This window comes from Lithobates pipiens, unplaced genomic scaffold, assembly GCF_037356315.1.
Source record: "Lithobates pipiens isolate NorthernLeopardFrog02 unplaced genomic scaffold, aLitPip1_a1.2 Scaffold_16, whole genome shotgun sequence".
NCBI classification, from domain to species: Eukaryota; Metazoa; Chordata; class Amphibia; order Anura; family Ranidae; genus Lithobates; species Lithobates pipiens.
The window spans coordinates 634893493-634917200 of record NW_027507748.1 but is presented as its reverse complement, the minus strand read 5'-3'; the positions used below and the strand labels follow the sequence as shown (position 1 = coordinate 634917200).

General features: G+C 42.4%; 2 protein-coding genes across 2 annotated transcripts in view; one reads left to right on the top strand and one right to left on the bottom strand.

Moving 5' to 3' along the window:
- Positions 1–3220: 3220 nt before the first annotated feature.
- CKAP2 (cytoskeleton associated protein 2) lies at positions 3221–19901 on the bottom strand. The gene is made up of 9 exons (XM_077484215.1): positions 19775–19901; positions 14890–14974; positions 12613–12691; positions 11471–12336; positions 9472–9715; positions 8588–8758; positions 8191–8251; positions 6358–6604; positions 3221–4466 (listed from the first exon to the last, which is right to left on the bottom strand). The coding sequence occupies exons 1-9, from the start codon at positions 19815–19817 to the stop codon at positions 4211–4213; spliced, it is 2052 nt and encodes a 683-aa protein (XP_077340341.1). The 5' UTR covers positions 19818–19901; the 3' UTR covers positions 3221–4210.
- Positions 19902–20591: 690 nt separating this feature from the next.
- VPS36 (vacuolar protein sorting 36 homolog) overlaps positions 20592–23708 on the top strand; it is a 68157-nt gene continuing 65040 nt past the window's right edge. Inside the window, exon 1 of the mRNA XM_077484214.1 lies at positions 20592–20842. Within this exon, the coding sequence (XP_077340340.1) occupies positions 20747–20842 (96 nt within the window). The 5' untranslated portion in view covers positions 20592–20746. The remainder of the gene's footprint in view (positions 20843–23708) is intronic.

The following is a 23708-nucleotide window of genomic DNA, read 5'->3' as shown; positions in this document are numbered from 1 at the left end:
GTCAAATTCTCCAGTAGATAGCAGTATAGCATGCCAGGATCTGAATTCTGTGTCTATCAATGCACCCAGTAGAAATGCATCTTTACTGCAAGGCAAAACTTCCAACTGTGAGCAGAACATATAGTCTAGGGCAGTGGTCATCAACCCTGTCCTCAGGGCCCACTAACAGGCCAGGTTTTATGCATTACCTTGGGGAGATGTAGACTAGAATACTGCAATCACTGAGCAGCAAATGATATCACCTGTGATATCATTTCAGTTATCTTGCAAACCTGGCCTGTTAGTGGGCCCTGAGGACGGGGCTGTTGACAACTGGTCTAGGGTAAAAAACGAAATTTGTGTCCCTACAGAAAAAGAACATTTTGTAAATTGAGAAGGATTGTGTTTTGAAGAGAGGGGGAGTTGTAATATGGTTGGTGCATTGTTGCGCACAAAACTCTCCCTTGCAAACTAGTCTATGAATTATTTGGGCTGGGTTTCCAATAATTGCATATTGTTAGACAGTTGGCTGCATCTGGTCCCAGACACAAAATGGTGCCATGTGCCACTACAGGTACAGCTAGGCAAGCCTAGGTCACAGCACTGGAGGTTTTGTCAGCACCAAGAGGATTTTGGCTTGGAGGCATTTAGTCATGAGCTCAGAGATGGTAGCTTTGCCTCTCAGCTGCAGATTCTTATCAGCAGTCTATTTCTCCCAGTGCAATTTTCAACTTTAAAGGCTGGATTCACACCTATGCATTTTTTGTGCTTTTTGCAGATTTGCACTACAGAACGTGTTTCATAGGAAACCATGTTAAATGGACTGTAGTGCAAATCTGCAAAATGCAAAAAGCACTAAAACTGCATAGGTGGGAATCCAGCCTAACTGAGGAAATATGGGGCCTGCCTTGTGGACCTTTCAAATGCTTGTTGCCTGGATGTCATGCTGTTTTGTGCCAGTCTGAAACAAGTTCTGGGTAGAATTTAGTGTTAATCATTTATGTTAAAGGGAACAATTACTACATCTTTTGTCACAGGCGACGCATGACCTACCTGTGTATGCCTAGCACAAGAATTAGATGGCAAAGACTTCAACCCCTTCCCCATAGACAGTGCACAATATAGCCCTCTACACAAAACACACCACACTTGGTACAAGAACAGCTGTTTATTACAGCGAAGCAGTACAGGAAAAAATACATGGAGACAAAACAATACATTTTTGTACACTTGCCAACTACTCAGTTGCTAAAGTTGTCCAAATGGCAGACTTATGCTGGCCATACACGGCACAGCTTTCAACTAAAATTCCACCAGCATTTGACTGTAAAAACAGTGAACTGAATCAAGGCAACCTAGCAGTTATTATAGGTTATATGGCAGGTATGCTGCTGGGTTGACTTTATCCGTTTGTTTTTTTCTGGACTGGAAGGTAACAACTGCTTGCTGTAAAACAGCCATTTCTTTTAGATTCTTTTCATAAAATCGGGAAGAATTACTAAAACTGATGCACACAGAATCTGATGCAGGTGTGCATAGTAACCATTCAGCATGTAGGTTTTAGCCTGGGTTAACACTGACAGCAGGATTGAAATTGTGAGAGTTCAGCTTTTATTCCCGCATGTCAGACTTCAGAGACATCTGTGCGGGTTCCTGCACAGATGTCTATACAAATCGCACCCCGAAAATATCAAAAAGTAGTACGGTGCCATTGCCAGCAATAGCCACCGATTTGGCATGTCAAATCGCATCAATGTGAACCTAGGCTTATTGTCAAAGCCTAATTGGGCAAGCTGAAGTTAGAAGCCGAATGGTTATTATACACAGCTGCACCAAATTCTGTGTGCTCCACTTTTAGTAAATCCCCCCCCCCCCCCCCAGTGGGTCCTAAACAGAGTAACACTGAAGTCACATAAGTACTTAGACATGGGGGGGGGATTTTACTAAAATTGAAGCACTCGGAATCTGGTGCAGCTGTGCATAGAAGCCAATCCTCTAACTTCAGCTTGTTCAATGAAGCTTTGACGAAAAAAAATAAAAAATAAAAAACCTGGCAGCGGATTGGTTTCTATGCAGAGCTGCCCCAGATTTTGCACACTTCAGTTTTAGTAAATCTCCCCCCCACTGTTTCTCAGAACAAACTTGCAGACACACACAAAAAAAAAAAAAAAAAAAAAAAATTTGGGTTCCTATGACCCCCAACACAAGCCATGTTTTCCATAGCGTCGGGCAATAGCACAGAGGTTATTTGCAACACCTGAAAGATTAATTTGATTTGTTTTATTTCCTATTCTGAGGAAGGCTGGGAAACATCTAGATGAGCCTGGACAGAGCTAAAAAGAAGGAAAAAACAAAAACCATTTCATTTGAAAAACACACAAACACCAAACCCAAAACGACCAGCTGGCTGCAACTAAGGTTTCTTGCAATCGATTTCAGAGCAGTGGACTCCATGTAACAGTTCCCTATGCTCTGTCAAGCCAGACCATTAGCTGTGCACTCAGCTTAAGCTTCACCGACTGCAGAGCTTTTGTTCTCTCAGTAGGGGTGAGCCAGGCCACTGCAGCAAGATGGCTGTTGTCACAGAGATAGTAGCTCATAGCCAAAGGCCTCTGCTAGGTGGCAGATAGGCTGTATTAGTGGCAATGCAGCATTCTTAGATCAAAATGCCATCCAAAACTTTGAAAGCCTGTTAAATTTTCCACATTTGAAATGAGGGGTGTGGGTTTGTAGAAAACTTCAAGTGGGCATTAAAGAAATCCAGGGCAGTCTTTAAATAGCTTTTTAAAACCCCAGAGACACCTAGAGTGCATCTTTTAAAAACAAAAAAAAAAGGGTAAAAAAAAAAAAAAAAAAAAAAAAAAAAAACTATTGGAACACACTGCCAACAAAAGGGTACAATTGTACCCTATTAGAGCTGCACAATTAATCGTTAAAAATTCAAAATTCAACCCCTCTAACGATCTCTATTGCAGAGTTTGCCGTATTCTTTCATATAACAAGTTTTAAAATGAACATTGTAACCAACTTCCCTCTTAGAAGAAAAAGAGAACCTTTTGTGTGTAAAGAAGAAAATCCAGGCAGTCTGCCAAGTTTTTTAGAAAATTACTTGTAACTCCCCAAATATATATATATATATATTTTAGCAGAGACCCTAGGGAATAAAATGTCTATTGCTGCAATTGGCATTTTATTCCCTAGGGTCTCTGCTAAAATATATATATATATATATTTGGGGAGTTACAAGTAATTTTCTAAAAAAAATATTGGATTTTACCTTAATAAACAAGTGTCAGAAAAATATTTAGATTTTAAGTGGTTAAACTTCCTGCATTTACACGTTGTTTAAAAACTTGGCAGACTGCCTGGATTTTCTATTTACACACAAGTTTATAGGAAGAGTAATGCCGGCCATACACGGTTCAAATTTCGAAAGAATTTTCTTTCGAAAATTGCATCTAAGAATTTTCGTATGAATTTCACACCATAATGGGCTGCAGCAACAGCCGATTTTCATGTGAAAATCTAAATTTGAGGAATCGGACATGTTGGAAATCAATGATGGGAGAATCGTGCGAGAAATGTAATAAGAAAAGAAAATCTATGGAGAGAAAAGAAGATTCCTGGCCACAAAAATTATTTTCTGTAGCAACATGAGGTGAAATTGAAAGGCTTGGTTGGCTGAATTTTGAAAATCAACGGTGGCATCATCGGATCACAAAAAAAAAAAAAAAAAAAAAAAAAAAAAAAGAATTTTCTGATTTTGGAAAGAAAATTTGTCCGAAATTCGACCTATGTATGGCCTGCATTAGTTACAATGTTTCATGTTAAAAAAACTTGGCAGACTGCCCGGATGTTTTCTTTTGACAGCTGAGTGAGCGGATAAAGTCTCTCTACTTGTAATATGAAATAAATCGGCAAACTCTGCAAGAGATCGTGGGGGGGCGGGGTTGAATAATTGTGAAGCTCTACTGCAAAGGTAGATATTATGTTGACTCAATCAGTAACCAGCCAATCAATTCCCTAAGAACTAGCAGACGTTATAAAGGCATGAGAGCGCATCTACAAAAGCAAGCCACATTCATATATGGAGGAAAAAAAAATAGAACACCAGACAAGGACATTAGTGTGCTGCTGTGATAGTCCATTGAGTGTATAAACCAGTATACAGATTAAAATAAAATAAAAAAAAGGTGCATTTTAGCCATTCAGTCCATGGTCTGTTGATGGCTCATTCCTTTGTTAAACTTTTTGCATTGATCTCCTTGAGTGCCTCGTTCTTACGGAAGATATATGCATTGGGACAGCTTTGGGGATCTTCCAGGTTTTCCAGTTGGGCAATACCAGCAATACAAGGATCGTGATCTTTCAACATGTCTGGAAATATATGAGATTTTCTTTCTAAGCGGCTGGACCGTCTGACAGGGGTTAAAAATTTGTAACCCTTGATGCTGGATCCTCCTTCCCTCATCTGTAGTTTTCTCATTCTGGTAAAACAAATACATTAATAAAATGATATACATTGAGGCAATTGTTAATACTATAAAAAAAAAGGAACATACTAGAATAGTCTAATGGATCTTTATTGTATAAATCAGGGCTCTCCAACTACATAATTTTTTTACATTCCTTACCACCTCCATCCAAGGGACTTTAGTCGATAGCTCACCACCTTAGAGGAATACTGCTCGGACGATAGGGATTTGCCCCTTGTCCCCTCTAAAGCTTGAGCATTACTGGAGAGGATTGTTCAAAAGTTTACAGATTGTACAAATTTTGAATGATCCAACCTTTTTTCTTCTCCACGTTTCTACCATTCCAACAAAAATTTACAAAAGATAGATTGTCCATCACCTCCTAAACTCCTTAAATTGGAAGAGTCCACAGTCGCCGACCATTGGTCTCTGGCTTAAAAAGGTGGAAGACAAATAAAATGGAGGACCTAATCTTCACAGCACAAAAACGCAAAGGCTACTCTAAAACTTGGATGTTGTGGAATAGGTTTGTCTTCTGAGGAAGGGAAGGCTCTTTTTGATGAATACAGCGCTGGTTGTAAATGGAGTTCCTTTACTGCAATAAGATTATTAGCCTTCCAATAAGATTTATTTTCTTCCAATATGATTTAAACCCACCCTTTTTCTCCCCTTTCTTTTAGGCTGGCTGGTCCCTGATCTATCTGCACCACAAGTTTGGTGGTCCTTGTTTCTTAGCCCTTGTACAAACGGTCAGATATTCCGACAACCAAATCCGTCGGATTTTGTCCGACGGATCTTGTCCGAAACTGTTGCATACACACGGTCGGACAAAGTTGTTGGAAAATCCGATCTTTCAGAATGTGATGACGTAATTTCGTTACGATGGGACTGCGTTCAGGCTAGTAGCCAATAGCTTTGATGTAGGAATTTGATCTGAGCATGCGTGGCACTTTGTCCGATCGGAATTCTCTACACATCATCGGAGTATGTCCGATCGGAGCATTTTGTTATTATTTCCGGCAAGTTGGAAAAGTTGGTCCGACGGACAGTCCGATGCAGACCACACTCCAGATCATCAAGCACCACCAGGCGCTGTTATCTCGATATCCATTAGTTGCCACTAAACAACCAGCGACGTACTTGTACATCGCTGGAATTTCAGATGTATATACTGGGATGCTGGCTACAGGCATCATCCTGGTATCGTTTTTTTTGAGCCAGCAGTTGGCTCTCTTGTAATAACAATCGGAGAGCCTAACTAGCTGCTCGATTGCTATTACAAGCAGCTGGAGGGGACATATTCCTCCCACCGGGAGACCAGAGCGACCAGCCGCCAGACAACCAACCAAAGCTGGATCCAGCTTTGATCAGCCATTTGCAATAGTAACCCAGATCGATGACATGACACCACTTCCGGCTTACCCGGATGTCAGCGGTGCCATTAAAAAAAAAAAAAAGTATTCAAAAACACAGATCTTGGTGTTTTGAATGCTTACAAGGGCAAAAAAGGAGGAATTCAGGGGCAATCGTCCCACACGTGAGGTATCGATGCAAATGTCCGATCATGGGAACTAATTCCAGCACTAGACCGCCTCTGAAATCTGTAAAGTCTTTTAAATCGTCCCCTATGGATAGTAAAATTTACGTTGTTTGTTGCCATTGCACGAGCATGTGTAATTTAAAATCACGACATGTGTGAGAATATGTTTTATGTTTTATATTTTACAAAAAAAAAAAAAAAAAATAATAATATGATATATATGGGTTATGTATTGTTTTTCTGCATAAAAAAAAAAGAGAAATAAAATAGTGCATTTTTTCCAAATAAATAGCATTTGAAGACACAGTACACCAACAGAATGTCATCAGTTCAACATGTACTTTCAGGGAGGGGAGAGCTTACTTTTCCAAATGAGGGGTTGTAGTAATGTTAAATCTAATCACAGATGATGTATCCTCTCCTTTTTCTGGAGTTCCTCGAGAGTTGGATGGTTTCTCAGGAGTGGATGGGCTCTTTGGTTCAAATTTCATTGCTCTCCTCCTTCCCTTTTGTCTTTTTTCCATCATAGCAGAATCCTCAGGTTCAGGCTTTACTTCAGCCTTTACCTCTTGAGCCTCCTCCTCCTCACTCTCTTTCTTTTGCGTCTCTCCTGTAAAAACAGCACAGATTAATGACATATTACATGTTTATTCAGCATAAACTCAGCCAAAAAACGGTGGGCAAAAATCACCTGCTGACTTTTTACAGACTCTCCAAGACTGCAGTATCGGCCCCTGCTCACAAGCCAAAAAAAAAAAAAAATAAATAAAAAAGGGAGGAAGAAGAAGTTGCTGTCTTAGTGACCATTGGCACTGGGACAGAAAAATTATGGAAAACCAACATATTTAAAAAGATGAGTTCAGAACAGGAACTGGTACCTGTTTTGACTTCACATACTTAAAAAAAAAAAAACAAAAAAAAACACAGAACTCCTCCAGCACTGGTGGCACACTTAAGATTTGTCAAAGGCCTGTCCCCCCCTCTGCACTCTGGTTATATCCACCAGCCCTGACAGTATTACAAAAAAAAAAAAAAAAAAAAAAAAGCCACAACAACACAGCAGAATCTGGTGGCATGGAAAGCAAACATTTATTCCAAATAGCAACAGATTTGCTGCTCTGGTCTCATTTGCCTTTGAAGGATCCAGTTATTCTGACTCACAGATTGCATTCTAGTCTCTGGTCAGCGATGGCTCTGAGACGACATGTATATCTTTATTGACCTAGAACTAAATCTGTTGAGTCAAGCTATGGCTGCTACTATGAGGATACACAGTCACTTAAAGTGGAACTAAAATGCAATTTAATTAAAATTGTAATTAATTCAATTCAAATTGCAAACACCCCCATCCATGTCTCCATGCTTTATTTTATTTTGTTGAGAAATCATTTTGAAACACACTCTCTAGCAGCATTTCTGGTCGTGGCCATTTTGAGTAAGGGCAGATGCCTAATGTAGCATTTACTTCCTGCAATCCAGAACACAATCCAGAACACGTAAATATGATATACTTTACATTCTATTTACTAATGCTAGCAGCATAAGGATTTAATTTCATAAGAAATTCTGTTTAAAGTATGACCCTTGCCTTGCAGGTTTTACTGGCAAACACACACAAAAAAAAAAAAAAAAAAAAAAAAAATATTACTGAAGTCATTGGCCTTTGTGAGTGCTTGCCTGCGGCCTCTGCAATGTAAATAAAAATGCACTTAAAGTGGTATTAAAGGCTTAAGAAAAACCTTCTGTGTGCATTGCCCTGCCCCCACTCCCAAAAAATAAAAATAAATACTCACTGGAGCACCCTCTTGATCCAGTGATGTGTGCAAGAGCTAATCTTCTCCCAGGTCTCTCATTCCTCATTGGCTGAGATAGCAGGGGGAGTCATTGGCTCCTGCTACTGTCAATCACAGATTACAGCTAGTTAGCCAATGAGGAGAGAGCAGGGGGCTGGGTGCAACAGAGCAGTGGCTCCGTGGGGTCTTGTTGATGCATAGAGGCAGGCCTCCAGAGCAAGCAGCTTGATATTACAGCACTGGCTGAGGAGGAGCCAGGAGCGCTGGCAGGGGACCTGAGAAGAGGATGGAGGAGGATTGGGCCTGCTCTGTGCAAAACCACTGCACAAAGCAGGCAAGTATGACGTTTGTTATTAAAAAAGGTGGAAACTAATGAATCTTTAAAATCCAAAAGAACACATACCAGGCTCAGTCTTCAACTGTTCCAACGTGTTTGCAAGAATAGCTCTCAGCTCTTCTAGAGGCTGCACAACATCATAAAAAAGAGGAGAAAGAGGGGTTTAGGTAATTAACTGAGAAACATTTAAAATAGTAAAAAGGAGAAAAAAAATCCATACGTCCTAATTATTATGCATCCTTCCTGCTAGTTACCTCCATATCAGCTACAAAATACGATAGGGCAAATATGGAGGGAGGGTTACAAGGAGACCATCCTCAACTATGGCCATAAACACACAACAAAGGTGGATTCTTATCAAGATTACAGGTTTAGCCAATCCATAAAATCTGTCCTACTTGTTAGAAGACTTTGTATACATGGCATAGTCTAAACAGAAGTGATTTTCTAGAGTTATTTTTACCTGTGCCCCGGCTGCCACTGCATTCTCACACACGTCAATTACATTATACGGCTGCCCTTCCCTCTGTTCAAGACGTGCCAGACATTCCCAATATCTGGAAAGCTTCTTTGCTTCTGGAATATTCTCAATCTGCTTTTCCAGTAGGGATAGGATTTCTTCCTTCGGAATACCCTATGACCAGAATAAAAAAAAAACAAAAAAAAAAAAAAAGTTATCGTTCTGGCAACAACAATTCCAAACATGATTTAAAGGCAAAGTTTACACTTGTGCATTGTGCAACCAACGTTCTGTAGGTAGCACAGCCCATTCATTTTAATGGGCTACCCTATCCATAGAAAAACAGTGAAAAAAATCCCAGACTCTGTATAAGAATTTCAACACACAAAAGCGCATGGTGCTACAGCAAAAAAGCCAATGAGTGGGGGTGCCGTCAAAAATTAATGCCACCTCCACTAAAGATCAGTGCATTTTGCCTATGGGTTGGGAACACCTGTGATTTTTGTAAGTGTTCTGTTGCGGACCTGCAGAATTGTGAACCTAGACTAACCGTTCGTAAAAGCAATTAGTTACCCATTATAACAGGGGGATAAAAATCCCCTTTTTTTCTTTATTCTGAATCAGAACCCAAATGTTCATTGATATACATTAAAGCAGAGTTAAGTCTGAATTTATTTTTTTTGGGGAAAAAAATAAATAAAATCAGCAGCTACAAATACTACAGCAGCGTAGAGAGAGAGAGGAAAAAAAAAAAAAAATATATAAATAATGAAGTAGTATCATAATATATATATATATATATATATATATATATATATATATATATATAATTATAAACACACACACACACACACACGTATCGGTGTATACATGGAAGATGGATATACCTCATCAATCAACTTCTGGCATTCTGCAAAGATCTGGTTGACTTTTAGAGTGAACCATTCCCGTTCATCCTCTTCTGCCATAGTTGCCCAGAACAGCCGACGAGGTTCTTCTTCTTTTGGTTCTTCAGGTTCACTTTTAATCACCGGCTCATCCTTTTGTACCTTCAATGTAGAAAGTGGAGCCACAGATGGGGGCCTTTTTATTACCGTTCCTTTCGATGCTCTCCACTGCGCTAGACGAGCCCTAAAAACAAACAAAAATCATTGCATTCATAAACTTATCCAACCAAACTACACCCACATGATGCTTAGCCTCTATTTTTCAGTAAGCTGTACACAAGCTCATATGGATTACAATATCCCATAAATCAGCCTTTTTCAATCAGGAGGCCTTCTGGGTTCTTCAGGGGTGCCTTCGCAAGATGTCTAAAAACTGCCCAAAAATTGTCTACAAGCCAGTGAGCGGATGAAACCTGCCATTTTAACAACTGATGTAATTGGTTGATAAGGAGCACATCAGATGCCTGCATCTATGTTTGCCCCTCACCTAACTCTCTCGAGTGCTTTGAAGTGGTAGTAAACTCTGTTCTACCATTTGTACCTACAGGCAAGCCTATAGTAAGGCTTACCTGTAGGTACTGTGAATATCTCCTAAACTTGCTCAGAGCTATGCAGCCGGTGATGTTACCGACGCATGCGCACTGAAGGTCTGACAGTCAGCGCTGAACCTTCAGAGTCCTGTGCTGTAAATGCACGGGAGGGACGTCATCGTGCCCCCAACCACACACGCAAGACACGAACCCGGAAGGAAGACCGGGGGGGGGGGGGGGGGGGGGGGAAAGAGGTCAGCCCCCTCCCCCCCCCGCCAGTGGTAATAGCGTGGTGCTGGAGGGCTTCGTTCTAAAGGCAAGTCTCTCATAATGTGCTAGTAGAATTTCTCCCCCAACAACTACGGTTTATTACTGCTTTAACCCTCTGTTAGGATAGTCAGTGTGCACATCAAGTTTACAACTGATAAAGATTTGCCAGCATGGTACATACAGGGTTTATTATTGTACATATAATTCCCCAGCTGCCTTCATAGCATTAGCAGTCTATATACTACCCGTTTACCTGGAGAAGAATCAGTGCTCCCATTTGCTATACATATGTACTTTTTTCTTATAGACCCATGCATGCAGCAAAAGACATTTCTGCAACGCATCCATCTATATAAAGCTAGAAACACGTAGTCTGACTCTTGCATATAGACTTTAACATGCTTATTTTTCTCATTAAACTACTCATTTACAATATCTAAATTATACTAAAAGATTATTGGAAAGTTTCTACTAATCTTTATTGACTTGAAACTAACCCAGCATGAAAAGTATGAAAACTCCTGTGCAATGAACAAACTATAGTGAACCTGACCTAGACCCTTCCAAAAAAGGTCCCAATGCTGATGTGCAGATAGCCAAGGATAGTCTTTAAGTGGAACCCCTAGGATACTTAACCCAGGCCGTGTACAAGGCCAACACTCTCACCCCAAATGAGGAGTAAGCCCTTCCCCCTCCTTTTATGAAGGATCGCTTCCCGTCATTCAACTGACAATGCTGAAAATGCAATGGGTTGTACCTTTGACTTTTGTAGAAGTAAAGGCCCATGTACAGCCTAGTCATAGGATCTTGCAGTTGTGGCACACTGGAGGGGCATTTACAGGGTTAAAAGCAGGCAGCAAGGAGGCAACAGAATCCATCCTCATTGCCTGTCAAATGCCGGTGAAAAGCAGTCTGAACACAGATCACTTTTCAGAGACTTAGCCGTTTAGACACAAGTCTAAACATGGCCCTACTTGAGCTCTTTACAATGCCTTAAAAATAAGCCCATTGGACTTCAGTTTTAAAATGTGACTATTGACATAGGAATTTACAGAAGAATAAAGCTTAAAAAAAAAAAAAAAAAAAAAAAAAAAAAAATACAAAAATTAAAAAATATAATCCAAACACACGCAACGTACTTGCGCTCTTCTGCTGTTTCATTTACTCTTGGGTATTTGCCAACAATGGAAGGTCGCTGGTGGCTGGGCAAGATGCTTACAGGGCCAATTGTTACTCTTTTCTTGCTGTGCATACCAGCCAAGTCTGAACCCTTTTTCTGCACTTCAGGTTCCTGCGGCACATTTTCTCCCAGTGACTTCTTGTGGTTAAGTATGTGGGTGGTCCTTCTAATGGTCACGTGTGAAACATTGCTCTTGGCAACAGCAGTACTTGATGCCTTTGCCTGTAATGTGGCTGGTGGGATGACATGGGTAGCTCTTCTTGTGGTCCCAGGTTGGGCTTTGCTCTTGATAGTGGTGGTGGGGAGGACATGGGTATCTCTTCTTGTAGTCCCAGGTTGGGCTTTGCTCTTGATAGTGGTGGTGGGGATGACATGGGTAGTTCTTCTTGTAGTCCCAGGTTGGGCTTTGCTCTTGATAGTGGATGTCTTGACTTGTGATGTCACTGGTGGAACATTTGGCTTTGGTTTCATGTCATTGACAGAAGATGGCCTTACAATTGGCTTCCTAGCCGTAGGTATATTTGGTTTGGCCGCTGCTCTTTGCTTAATGGTTTTAAGCTCTGGGGCTGCACTTTTATCGCTCCTGGTTTCAGAAGGTTGTCTAAAAGAATTGATCTTGGACTGCACAATTTTCCCACGATAAGCTCCAAGAACAGGCTTAACTGCCGGCTTCTGTTCTGCTTTGGCAGATTCTTCCTTTTGCTTTCCATCCTTAAGCTCTCTCTCTTTTAGAGTTTTTGTTTTCAAAAAAGACTGGCTGAACGTCATAGTTTTGCCATCTTTATTCACAACTGGTCGGATGTTTTCTTTATTAATGGGTTTAATCTAGAAAAAAAAAAAAAAAAAAAAATTGGAATTACATACATTAAACCCATCAAAGTCATCTTACCAATACTACATCAAGCATAGAATACACGGTATGGGGATATGTACGAAGAAAGCAGAGGCCAATAACAGCATTTAGAAGAGTTCCTCACCGGAAGTGACAGCATATCATGGAAGATTGCGTTTGAGGATTCGTTTTGGATGCAGTTCTCAGAAAGACGGAATCATGTCCACACAGGCATTTCCTCTACTAAATATGCTACAGCAAACACTTACTGTTTTTTGGTCCAGGACTGCTTTCACTGCTGCAGACTTCTTCTGCGGAACTGTATTGGACCGCTCAATCAAAGGAGACCTTTTGAAGAGAACACACACGCCATTGTAAATTTAATTTAGAAATGCTTACTTTCCATATGTGTATTTATTGTGTTATTTTTTTTTTTTTTTTAAAGTAATATTTCACAGTCAAAAAAAAATTTTCTTTAAAACGTCAGAAAATATAAAAATGAATTTGCATTATTTGTTTTCATGTCAAGCAAATCCAAAGACAATTCCCAGCTCAACTTACTAACCAGCCTATCAGCGATCTGGATTCTTTCAAAAAATCTTTTTCATTAGAGAAGTTGCATCTAATACCGTATTCATTGTGTGCTAATGGGAGTGTAGAGCACCGTAATGACCTACAGGATATGAAGTGTCGCCCGTGGGAAAGCAAGACATCTGGTATAGACGAGAGGTTCTTGTCGGTGGCTGGGCACATATTTGATACTTGCGTGGAATCACTGTGGTGCATTCATTTGATGCTGAGCGATTCTTTTACTGTGGACTTTTATTAACTTAATAAGTGAAAGACTTCATGGTGAATGTAGTGCTGTTTACTGACAATTGTGACGTTACTTTTATTTGTTGGCGCAGCTCTTTTTTTCCCTTTTCTATTGACTGTGTCTGTATCCCACAGTTGAGCAGCAGCCTTGTAATTTTTCAGGTCTAAGCACGGTTTAACCCCCCTTTTTTTTCATATTAATTTCAATGGCAGGGGCGATTTAGGAGCGGTGTATACACTGTTCGCACACTGCCCTAAAGATGCTGCTTTTTTCCCCACGTCCTGTAAGCGCACCACCCCAGTGTGAAAGCACTCGGGCTTTCACACTGGGGAGGCTTGAGAGGCACTTTACAGGTGCTATTTTTTAACACTAAAATGCCTGAAAAGGGGTCTTACACTTTGCATTAAAAACAGGGATTTTATTTGCAAATACATGTGTAAGCTGCAGAGCCACTTCACGGCACCCCAGTATTATCTGCAATCCTAACTCCAAATTTCGAGTCTTCAAAATAGAAGAACATGCATTATAATGGATAGGCAGAGGGCAGGTGAGCCTGGAGGTAGTCCACCTCTCCTGAAAGGCACAGGGGCGCACTGGACACCCAGCATATAGCACAATGGCAGCAAAGGTGTCCAGTGCATCCCCTCACCAATATTTTTAAATTTGTCATTTAAGAACCACTAAGGTGCATAAAACAGAACAAAACAATAAAAACCCAGGGACACTAAATAATATCTTTATGCTCCAAAAATAATCCATACACATACACTTCTATAGGGGATGATTTACTAAAATTGAAGAGTGCAAATTTTGGCGCAGCTTTGCACAGAAACCAATCAGTTTAATTGAACAAGCTAAAGTTAGAAACCAATTGGCTACCATACACAGCTGCACTATATTTTGCACCCTCCAGTTTTAGTAAATCAACCCCTTGATGTTCCTCAAATCTATTTTTTGTGAGTTTACATTTTTCAGCCTTCTTAAGCTGCCCCACCTCACCTCGATATGTTTGGAACATGCAATGCACTTACTTGCAGTCCTTTGTATAAATACAAGGCACTTTGCGTTAGGAACACATATGGTCTACTGTACGATTAACCACTTCCCACCCAACCGATTATAATAATGTGGGCAGTCGGGTGCTCTGTTATCTTGGGCGGACCTCATATGACTTGCTCCCACTTGCGCACCTTGTATGTACCCTAGGGGCCACACAGCAGTGTAATCTGTGACCCACTACGTTCACTGGACACAGATCATTATATTGGGCTGCTGTGTGTGGCCCCGTTACCATGTGATCTCTGTGACCAATCACATGTCACTTATAAACAATTGCTCTCATTCATAGCCATTGTGTACTACTATGATCACATGGTCTAGGGACAATCACACTGGACCTGTACCATGAAATAGCTATGGCCAATCACAGCTATTACAATTGTACACAATAGCAAATGAATGGATGCCATTCATAGTGTGAAAATAATTGCTTATTACAGTAATGATCACAATATAAGCAAACAGTTAATAAAAAAATGAAAAATAATCAGTGCCACTACAGAAAGCACCACAAATCCCAATCCACGAGTTGACTGCTAATAATGGAGCAAGTGATATAACTAGTAGAATTGCTTGCCTAGGGCACACCATGTAGGAGATGGACTTGGAAATGCTCCTTCCTCATCGAACTTGGGTTTTCTAAAATACCGTACAGTATAAGACTACTTACCGGATCTCATTCGATTTCTCAGGCTTCTTGGATTTTAGAGCCATTTTTCTAGGCATGTCGACCTCTGGAAGTTTTTTCCTTGGCTCTAGTTTAGGAAAAAAGACAAATATTAATCTGACAGCCTTTCTAATCTAGTGAAGTCCTAAAATAGTCAGAAACCAGTAGAATTTAATTTTAAATTTTTAAGGATGATTATTTGTTTTTTTTCCTAATTGTTATCCCGGTCAAATGAACTTTAGTTTTTCATCACAGTGATGATAAAATTCTAAACCTAGGTAACACGCAGCTGTGTTCATGGGCTTTATAAAAATAAAAATGCCGGACTCTAAATAAGCTGGCCATACATTATACAATATTCTTGATCAAGTTCCTCTAGATTTCCTCTAGATTTACCTTCAACTATGTAGTGCAAGGGCCTGCCTGATTGCATACAAATTGAAAGTGATTAGGGTTGGACCTCAAATTATATTGTTTTGGTTAATCTAAAAAGGGGGAAAAAAAATAAAAAAAAAATAAAAAAAATTGTACAAGATAATAGTATACTGAATGGCCATCCTAAGCTGCAGTAATAAGCAAGACACTGAAAAGACAATAGCAACCACATAATTGCGCTGAGTTTTTGTGAGCTGTTCAATCGCCAGCATGAATGTAGCCTTAGGAGGAAGTCAGGATACACTGCCACATTTTTGAATGCACAAGCAAACACCAGCGCATGCACAGATGTGGTGAAGGTCTCTACCAGGACCCAAAGACTGGGCAAAGCCCTTTAGAACATCAGCAGGTGTGTTATGAGGGCAGCGCAGGTCACTATTCCTACATAACAGGAGCTCCCCAGAGTCAGTGTGTTCAATCGCCAGAATAGACCAGCAGACCACTAGTGATCAGTGTTGGGAGCTGACCTCAGGATTGTCCCATGTATTATTATAAAGCTCAAAGAAGCACAAGAGGTGGAAATGGGGAAAGAAAACATCCTTTCCACACCTCTCGAACATTCTGTATGGTATTACGCTATCCATAGACAAATGGAAATCCAGCCGGCTCAGCTGAATTTCGATCCACCTAAGAAGTCAATCGAACGATCGACTTTTGAAAAACTTGTCAAATCAGCTGCAGCCACAAATCAGTGTAATCTGACAGTGGAGGAGTCCCACTGTCAGAATACAACTGTACAATGTGGAGGATTCATCCATCTCACTTGTATAGATGGGGGAAATCTTTATTTATTTATTTTTTTAAGAAAATCTATGATCAGCCTACTGGCTGATCAAAAAATAAATAAAAAAAGTAACCATCTACAGCCAGCCTTAGGTTTCATGCCAAAACTGTAAGAGGGTGAACAGACATTCACTGGGCAGACCAGTGTGCTGCTGTTCCTTCCCCAGTTCTCTGAGCTTTTTATGCAGGCCTCATGCATAATGGATGTAGTTTATGCCCCCAATCCCTGCATGTTAGCCTATGTGTCCATGCACACATAGGCTTTTAGAGGAGTTTAGAGGCAGAAACAAAACCCATTGCCAGTGCGTCCAGGAGCAACAAAGTTTTGGCAGAAAAAAGGCTTGACGTGCCAAAACGTGTCCAAAATCTGGGCACGTTTAGAACTTTACCCACAACAACTTGCTAAAAATAGGAACATACATTCCATATTAATAATTATGCTACCAAAATTAGTGTGTGCTGTAAATTGCCTCCAACATTGTGCCAATTTCTTCTTGCTGGAGGCTGACATTTTTCTGAAGCCTAGAGCCCCTAAACAGCAGTAAATCATACAGCAGAACTAAACCCATTGCTGGAATGCTGGGATCTCTAACCTCACATTTTCTTGTGTCCTCAACCAAAACATCAAATATCTGGTGTCATAACTGATGACATGTGCAGCACCATGGCAGTTGCAGATCAAACAGAAGCAGCATCCTTGGCTGTAACAGATAGGAGGGTTTAATTCTGCTTTTTAGGTTGCATTAGCATGACAATAACACTGAGCGTTTTGTTTTCAGACAGACAGTCACACGTTTTTACTGTATTTTTGCCATGATTTTGCACAGGGCAAAAAGGTCACCCATGTAAAAAGCAGAAAACCGCCTGTAATCGGCCCAAATAGAAGCTCATGTACTTTTTTGAGCTTCAGGCGTTTTTCTTCAGGTGACAATATGCTCAGATGTGAACGGGTGTCATTGAAATTAATGGGATTTTGCTTGTTGGGCATTTTACGAGCTGAAAACATTTAGGGGTGAATGCATAGCCATACCTGCAAAAGGGGCCAGCGTGAAGTGATCTAGCGGGACTTAAAGCGGCGCAGCCACCCCCCCCCCACCCCCACATTTGGCACTTTGAGGGGGGAGGGGTTGGCAGCGAATACCTGGTTTTCACAAGTACCCGCTCTCACTTTCTGGTAAGATCACCGTGGCGATCTTCAAGTTTGTCTGGCCCCTCCCCCCACACCTTCTGGGACACACACAGGTCCCAGAAGACAATAGGACCATTCAGAAAGCACAGCGTGACTCGCACATGTGTGGTAGAGAATGGACGGTGAAGCCTGAAGGCTTTGCTGCCGATTTCCCATAGTGAAGATACCAAAGCCAATTGAAGCAGCTCAGGTGCCAACCTTGCTGGATCCCCAGACAGGTAAGCATCCTTATATCAAAAGGAGTTGTAAAGTCTCAAGGTTTTTTTTTTTTTTTTACCTTAATGCATTCTATGTATTAAAGTGGAGCTCCACCCTAAAGTGAAACTTACACTCATCAGAACCCCCCCCCCCCCCTCCGGTGCCATAATTGGCACCTTTCAGGTGGGTGGGGGGTACAGATACCTGTATAATACAGGTATCTGCACCAACTTCTGAGCATAGATTTACACCACTTACTGCGGGGCTCCCGCTGTCTGCTGGGAAACACATGGGTCCCAGAGACAGCAGGGACCATCCTTATTGTGCAGCATGACTCGCGCACACGCAGTAGGGAACCTGGAAGTGAAGCTGCAAGGCTTAATTTCCTGATTCCCATACCGAAGATGGCAGCAACAGCACCCGAGAGCCGATCGAGAGATCGGCTTCGGGTGCTGACATCGCGGGCACGCTGGGCGGGTAAGTGTCCATATTTTAAAAGTCAGCAGCTGCAGTATTTGTAGCTGCGGACTTCAAAAAAATAACAATAAAAAATAATATGTCAGAACTCCCACTTTAAGGTGAAAAACCTTCTATGCTGCAGCTGCCCCCCATCCCTTACCTGAACCTGATTGTTATAGTGCAGAGGACATGCAGAGCAACTCCGGCTACAGTCCCGGGTCCTCATTGGATAGATTAATAGCAGCAGGAGCCATTGGCTCCCGCTGCTGTCAATTAAATCTAGTGACATGGGAGCTGGGGGGCGGGGCCAAGTCCCACTGTCTGTCAATGGACGCAGCAGGACTCAGGAGCGAGCGCGCCCGCATGAATGCCCCCATGGGGCCAGGAGCGTCACCGAGGGACCCCAGAAAAAAAGGTTTGGGTCGCTCTGTGCAAAATCCATGCACAGAGGAGGTAAGCATGGCAGGTTTGTTGTTATAGAAAAAAAAAAAAAAAAACCCCCACACACACACGAGCCTTTACAATCACTTTAAAGGGGTTGTAAACCTTCCAGTTTTTTCACCTTCATGCATCTTATGCATGAAGGTGAAAAAATTGCCAGTCACCAGACCCCCAGCCACCCTGTTTTACCTACCTGGAATTTCCAACAGTGAGGACACGCTGTGCATCTCTCTGCACTTGATTGGTAGATTGATAGCTGGTAGCCATTGGCTCCCACTGCCGTCAATCAAATCCAGTGACACGGCACGGGGGTGGAATCCGGCATTCGTGTCTATGGATGCAAATGCTGGACTTGGGAGTGTGCCCGCAAGCTAACCCCCTCAGGAAAGCACTTCTCCTAGGGGGTTAGGCGATGTGGGGAGGAGCAGCGAGAGCCGCAGAGGGACCCCAGAAATCGAGGATCGGGGGCCACTCTGTGCAAAGCGAGAGAGACAAGTATGATATGTTTGTGAAAGAAAAAAAAAAAAAAAACAGCTTTACAATTACTTTAAAAAGGTCAGCAGCTACATTTTATTTATTTTTTGCCCAGACTGGAGCTCCTTTTTAAATTTTCGGAATAAAGTTCCACTTTAATTGATTTCAGTGGCCAGAATAGATTATTATTGATGCCCAAGCATTCGATGTGCCCACGTATGGCCAAGACCCCGTTCACATTGGAGCGACATGTCACGTGATCTGACTGGTCAAATGTCATGACAAGTCACAGCCTATTGCTGGCAATGGCACTGTTCAAATCGGTGCGACACCCGACTGGCAAAAGTAGTTCCTGCACTACTTTTGGTGATTTTGGGTGCAACTTAAATAGTCAAGTGCACATGTCACATAAGTCACACTGACATGCAGCTTTGAAATCACACGATTTCAGATGAAGGTCACACGATTTCCAAGCCGCAGTCAATGTGAACAAGGGCTAAACCTCAATTGCTTTTTCTGCCAAAACTGTACTGCCAGGAGGAAAACGTCCGGTGTGTACAGGAGGCCTGAGAATGAATGGCAGCAGAAGCGTGCCGCAGGTTTTCAGCGCGTTTTGCATACATTCTGGGAAAACACGCATTTCTCACATAGCTGTGAATGGAGCCTCACAGGGGAAGGGTCTCAATTCATTTGGTAAATCAGAGTACTGCTCGTCCCGACCAATCAGACTTTAGCTTTTATTTGGAGGGTAAAAGAGAAGGACTAGGATTGGTCCATGTGAGCTCCGTTGTCCAGGTTCCAGGACATGCAGGGACGTGTACAGAGAAGCCTCAGATCACCGAGATCCTGAGCCGGGTGACCTATAGAGAACACCCCCCCCCCCCATACACGCCTGTGTACCCCACTCACCTGCACTCCTCAATCCCCTCCGCACCGCCGTCACAGCCACCATCTCTCTACTTATCACACTCACTCCTCTCCTAAGACAGTTTGAAAACCGTTCCGTCTATAGCACCGCCTTCCCCGCTGCGCGATTGGTTCCCGATTATATTTTTCTCCACTCACAACTCTCCTCCAGAAACGTAGAGGCTGTGATTGGCTAAATACCATGTTATTGCCGCTTTACCAATCAGTTCAAAGTATTTGTCACGTGATATACAGAGTTTTTCTTCTGAGCCAATAAGGCCGGGTTAGCTTTGGTGGGCGTGGCCGGTGTTCTGGCATATAGCGTTCTGCTATCATATAGCATCCGCCTCGTACTGCGCATGCGCAGCGCTTGCGCAGTACGGAGCAGGAGAAGCTTCCAATCTGTTTGTTGTGTACTGCGCATGCACAGCGGACACTATCCGATGGGGGACTCTATATGATAGGACACCGGAACGCAATTGTTGACGTTCTGTCAGACTTGTCTTAACCTGACGGGTCGCCGATTCTGACGGAACACCGGGTATGGTGATTAATGAATGACGACAGATTGGCTGAACAATTTCACCCATTCACACCCCCCCTCCCCGCACTACCGCCATACATTCCAGTATAGGTTTTCTGTATTGTATAAAGGTCCCAGTGCACTATTTGCGGTCACGTGATTTTCAGGAAGGAAAGTTGGAACTTGTCACTTGGTTGCTTTAGCGGCCGATCATATGTTATAGCGTGTCATTGGTTGTTCGGGAAAAATCTGTCCCCACGCAAGGAGCCATTTTGTTGACTCCCTTCCATTAGATTTCATAAGATTTTGAGCTTCAAAACAATGGCCGACGTCCTGCATCTTGGTTCTCCTTTTTAGGAAGGGGTTTGTTTTCATCGCGGTGTATTGACTTCCTGCTGAAGTCAGAGCCTGGGTCTGGTTTCCTTGTTGGTGGCCCGGTGTCATCTGTGGGTATGGATCGCTTCTCGTGGTGTACTGGGCTGCTGGAGATTGAGGAGACACTGGTGATCCAGCAGAGAGGGGTGCGCCTGTCAGATGGGGAGGATAAGGTCAGTGCTGGCTGTCATAGAGCTTTATTTACACAGACAATGACCACAATAAATCACTATTAATGCTCAAGCATTTTTCTGGCAGGGGGGCCTGACATCACATTATGGGAAATTGGGAGGGGGGTTTTGTTTTAAAGGGCACCTGTCATTGTATATAAAGTGGAGCGAAAGTTCTGTGGTGACACAAACTTCTGCAATGTTCACAGTCTCTTTTTTTGCGCATGCAGAATTGATCTCCCATGAGAATGTATGGCAGTTGTATCATTCTGTGCTGGCCAATCAAAACAGCCGAACTCCCCGCAATTGCACATCCTGTCAGACATCCCAGGTCTCCCAGAAGGTGCAGGAGACTCCCGCACACCCGCAAGCGCCTCCCGATCTCTCAGTCGGAAACGATCGGTGCGGCGGCTGTCCCTCCTGCTGCACACCGATCATCCCCAGCTTCTCTGTGTACTTCTCCCCCATCCCCCTCCGTGTCCTTCTCCGCCACCCCTTGTCAACCGTAACTGGCCCCCCTTTACTCCCACCAGCTGTGGGGGGAACTAGTAATAGGACCCAGTAAGCGAGATCGCTCCTGTGTCCTGTGATTACTGAGCAGAGCAAACGGTGCTCAGTTTATAAAATGGACAGGAGCCTCTGTCTCCTATTCATTCATCTTTAGTGCTGAGAAAGGGACTGGGGACTCTGTGTCCTCAGTATCTTTGTCTGTCTCAAAGAGGAAATGTCAGGGGTCTGTTTAGACCCCTGACATCTCACCAAAGACCCCCCCCCCCCCAAAAAAAAAAAATCTAAAAAATGAAAAAGTGTAAAAAAATAAAAACAAGCATTGTAAAAAAAAAAATTTAAATGTAAAAAAATCAATTATTAAAAGTAAAAAAAAACTACTGACCTCGTCCACTGCCACCCACCCCCACCCCTTCCTCAGAAGCACTGCGAAAAAATATTGAGAAGGTGATTTAAATAATATTTTTCCGTAGGAGGTGAGCACCTCCCTGAAATGAGTTTTTGCAGGTTGGGATGTCTGTGATGTCATTGCCAGTGGGGGAGTTCATAGATGTCACATGATTTTGGTTAGGCACTGCGCAAACTGTTGGCGCTATATAACACCTGTATAATAATAATGATTGAGGTAGAGGAGAGTATTCACAGGCTTTAGTTCCAGCATAGGGCCCATTCACACTACAGTTAATTGCACTTCTGTGCGTGTTTATATGTATTTTTCTGCAAAGTTTTTTTTTTTTTTTTTGCAAAGGCATGTTTCTTCCTGAGCTTGTTTGCTGGGCTTCTCTTATGGGTCACAGGAGTGCAATTCGTTTTGCTCTTCTGTGACCCGTTTTCAGCAGATAGGGGGCTGAAGTCCGCTCTCTGCCGACATCACAGATATCAGTCCAGGCACTGTGTCATCCTGATAATAAAGTCTGGATCCGCCAGGTGCCTGGACTGATGCCCGTCTCAGCCTCTCAGAGAGCTACTGAGAGCCTGAGACAGCTGCTCCCACCCCCTCCACAGCTCAAATTGACAGCCAGCAGCTCTCTGCTTGTGGAGCTGTGGGAACCAAGCCATTGGTGATGTTTAATCGCTCAATTCTCAGTGCAGAGGTGCCTGGGGAGTATGTAGGCAAGTATGAAACAGGCAAAAAAAAAAACATACTTCTCTTTTAATGTTGTGGGTGATAGGTGCAGTGTGTTTGTGTGCGTTTACATGCGTTTCTGTTGATTGCGGTGTGACATTATTAAAGCGGGTAGTAAACTTCTGGAATAAAAACAAAAAAAATCCTCCTGCAAGGTAATCTTATAATGTATACAAGAAGAAAATGTAATATGGATGGGCACCATAAGACAAAAATCACGGGTAAAATGCTAAAAAGTTTATTATACAATTACTGTACTGGCATATAACACAAACTTTTTAACCCTGAAAATCGGGTGCAAATAGTGTGTGCGTCTTATACGCCGATGCTGCAATTTGGGCTGCCTAGGAGGGAACTCACTGTATGTAATCTGATGGCATTCGTCTCGCCCCCCTCCCTGTTACCTCAGATTACTGATGCCTCAGAGGGGAGGCTGCAGATGGGCAGTGATCAGGCTGCATTCATGACAATGGTGAGGCTGCATATGGGCATTGATCAAGCTGCATTGATGGGCAATTGTGAGGCTGCAGATGGGCATCGATCAGGCTGGATTGATGGGCAATTGTGAGGCTGTAGATGGGCATTGGTCAGTCTGCATTGATGGGCAACTGTGAGGCTGTAGATGGGCATTGATCAGTCTGCATTGAAGGGTAACTGCGAGGCTGTAGATGGGCATTGATGGGCAACTGTGAGGCTGCAGATGGGCATTGATTAGGCTGCATTGATGGGCAATTGTGAGGCTGCACATGGACATTGATCAGGCTGCATTGATGGGCAACTGCAAGGCTGTAGATGGGCATTGATCAGGCTGCAGATGGTTAATGGTGAGGCTGCATTGATGGGCACTGACACTTATTTTTCTTCAAAGTTCTTTATTTAAAATTTGAATTTTTTTCCTGAAATTTCCCTCCTAAAATGAAGGTGCGTGTTATATGCCAATAAATATGGTATATTAAACACTTCAAAAGGTTGTTAAAAGCAATACCTAGTTGTAACCATCAATCAAAGATCATGAATGCAATAAATTAACCCAACGTGTTTCAACTTTTCATAGTCTTCTTCAAGGGATTAAACATGAAGGGATTAAACATGATCCTTCCTGACTAATGACACCGCAAAGCAACTCGTTCACTCCTTGATTATTTCCCGCCTTGACTACTGCAACTCTCTCCTTAAAGAGGAAGTAAACCCCTTCAAACCACTTTGACCTACAGGTAAGCCTAGATTAAGGCTTAC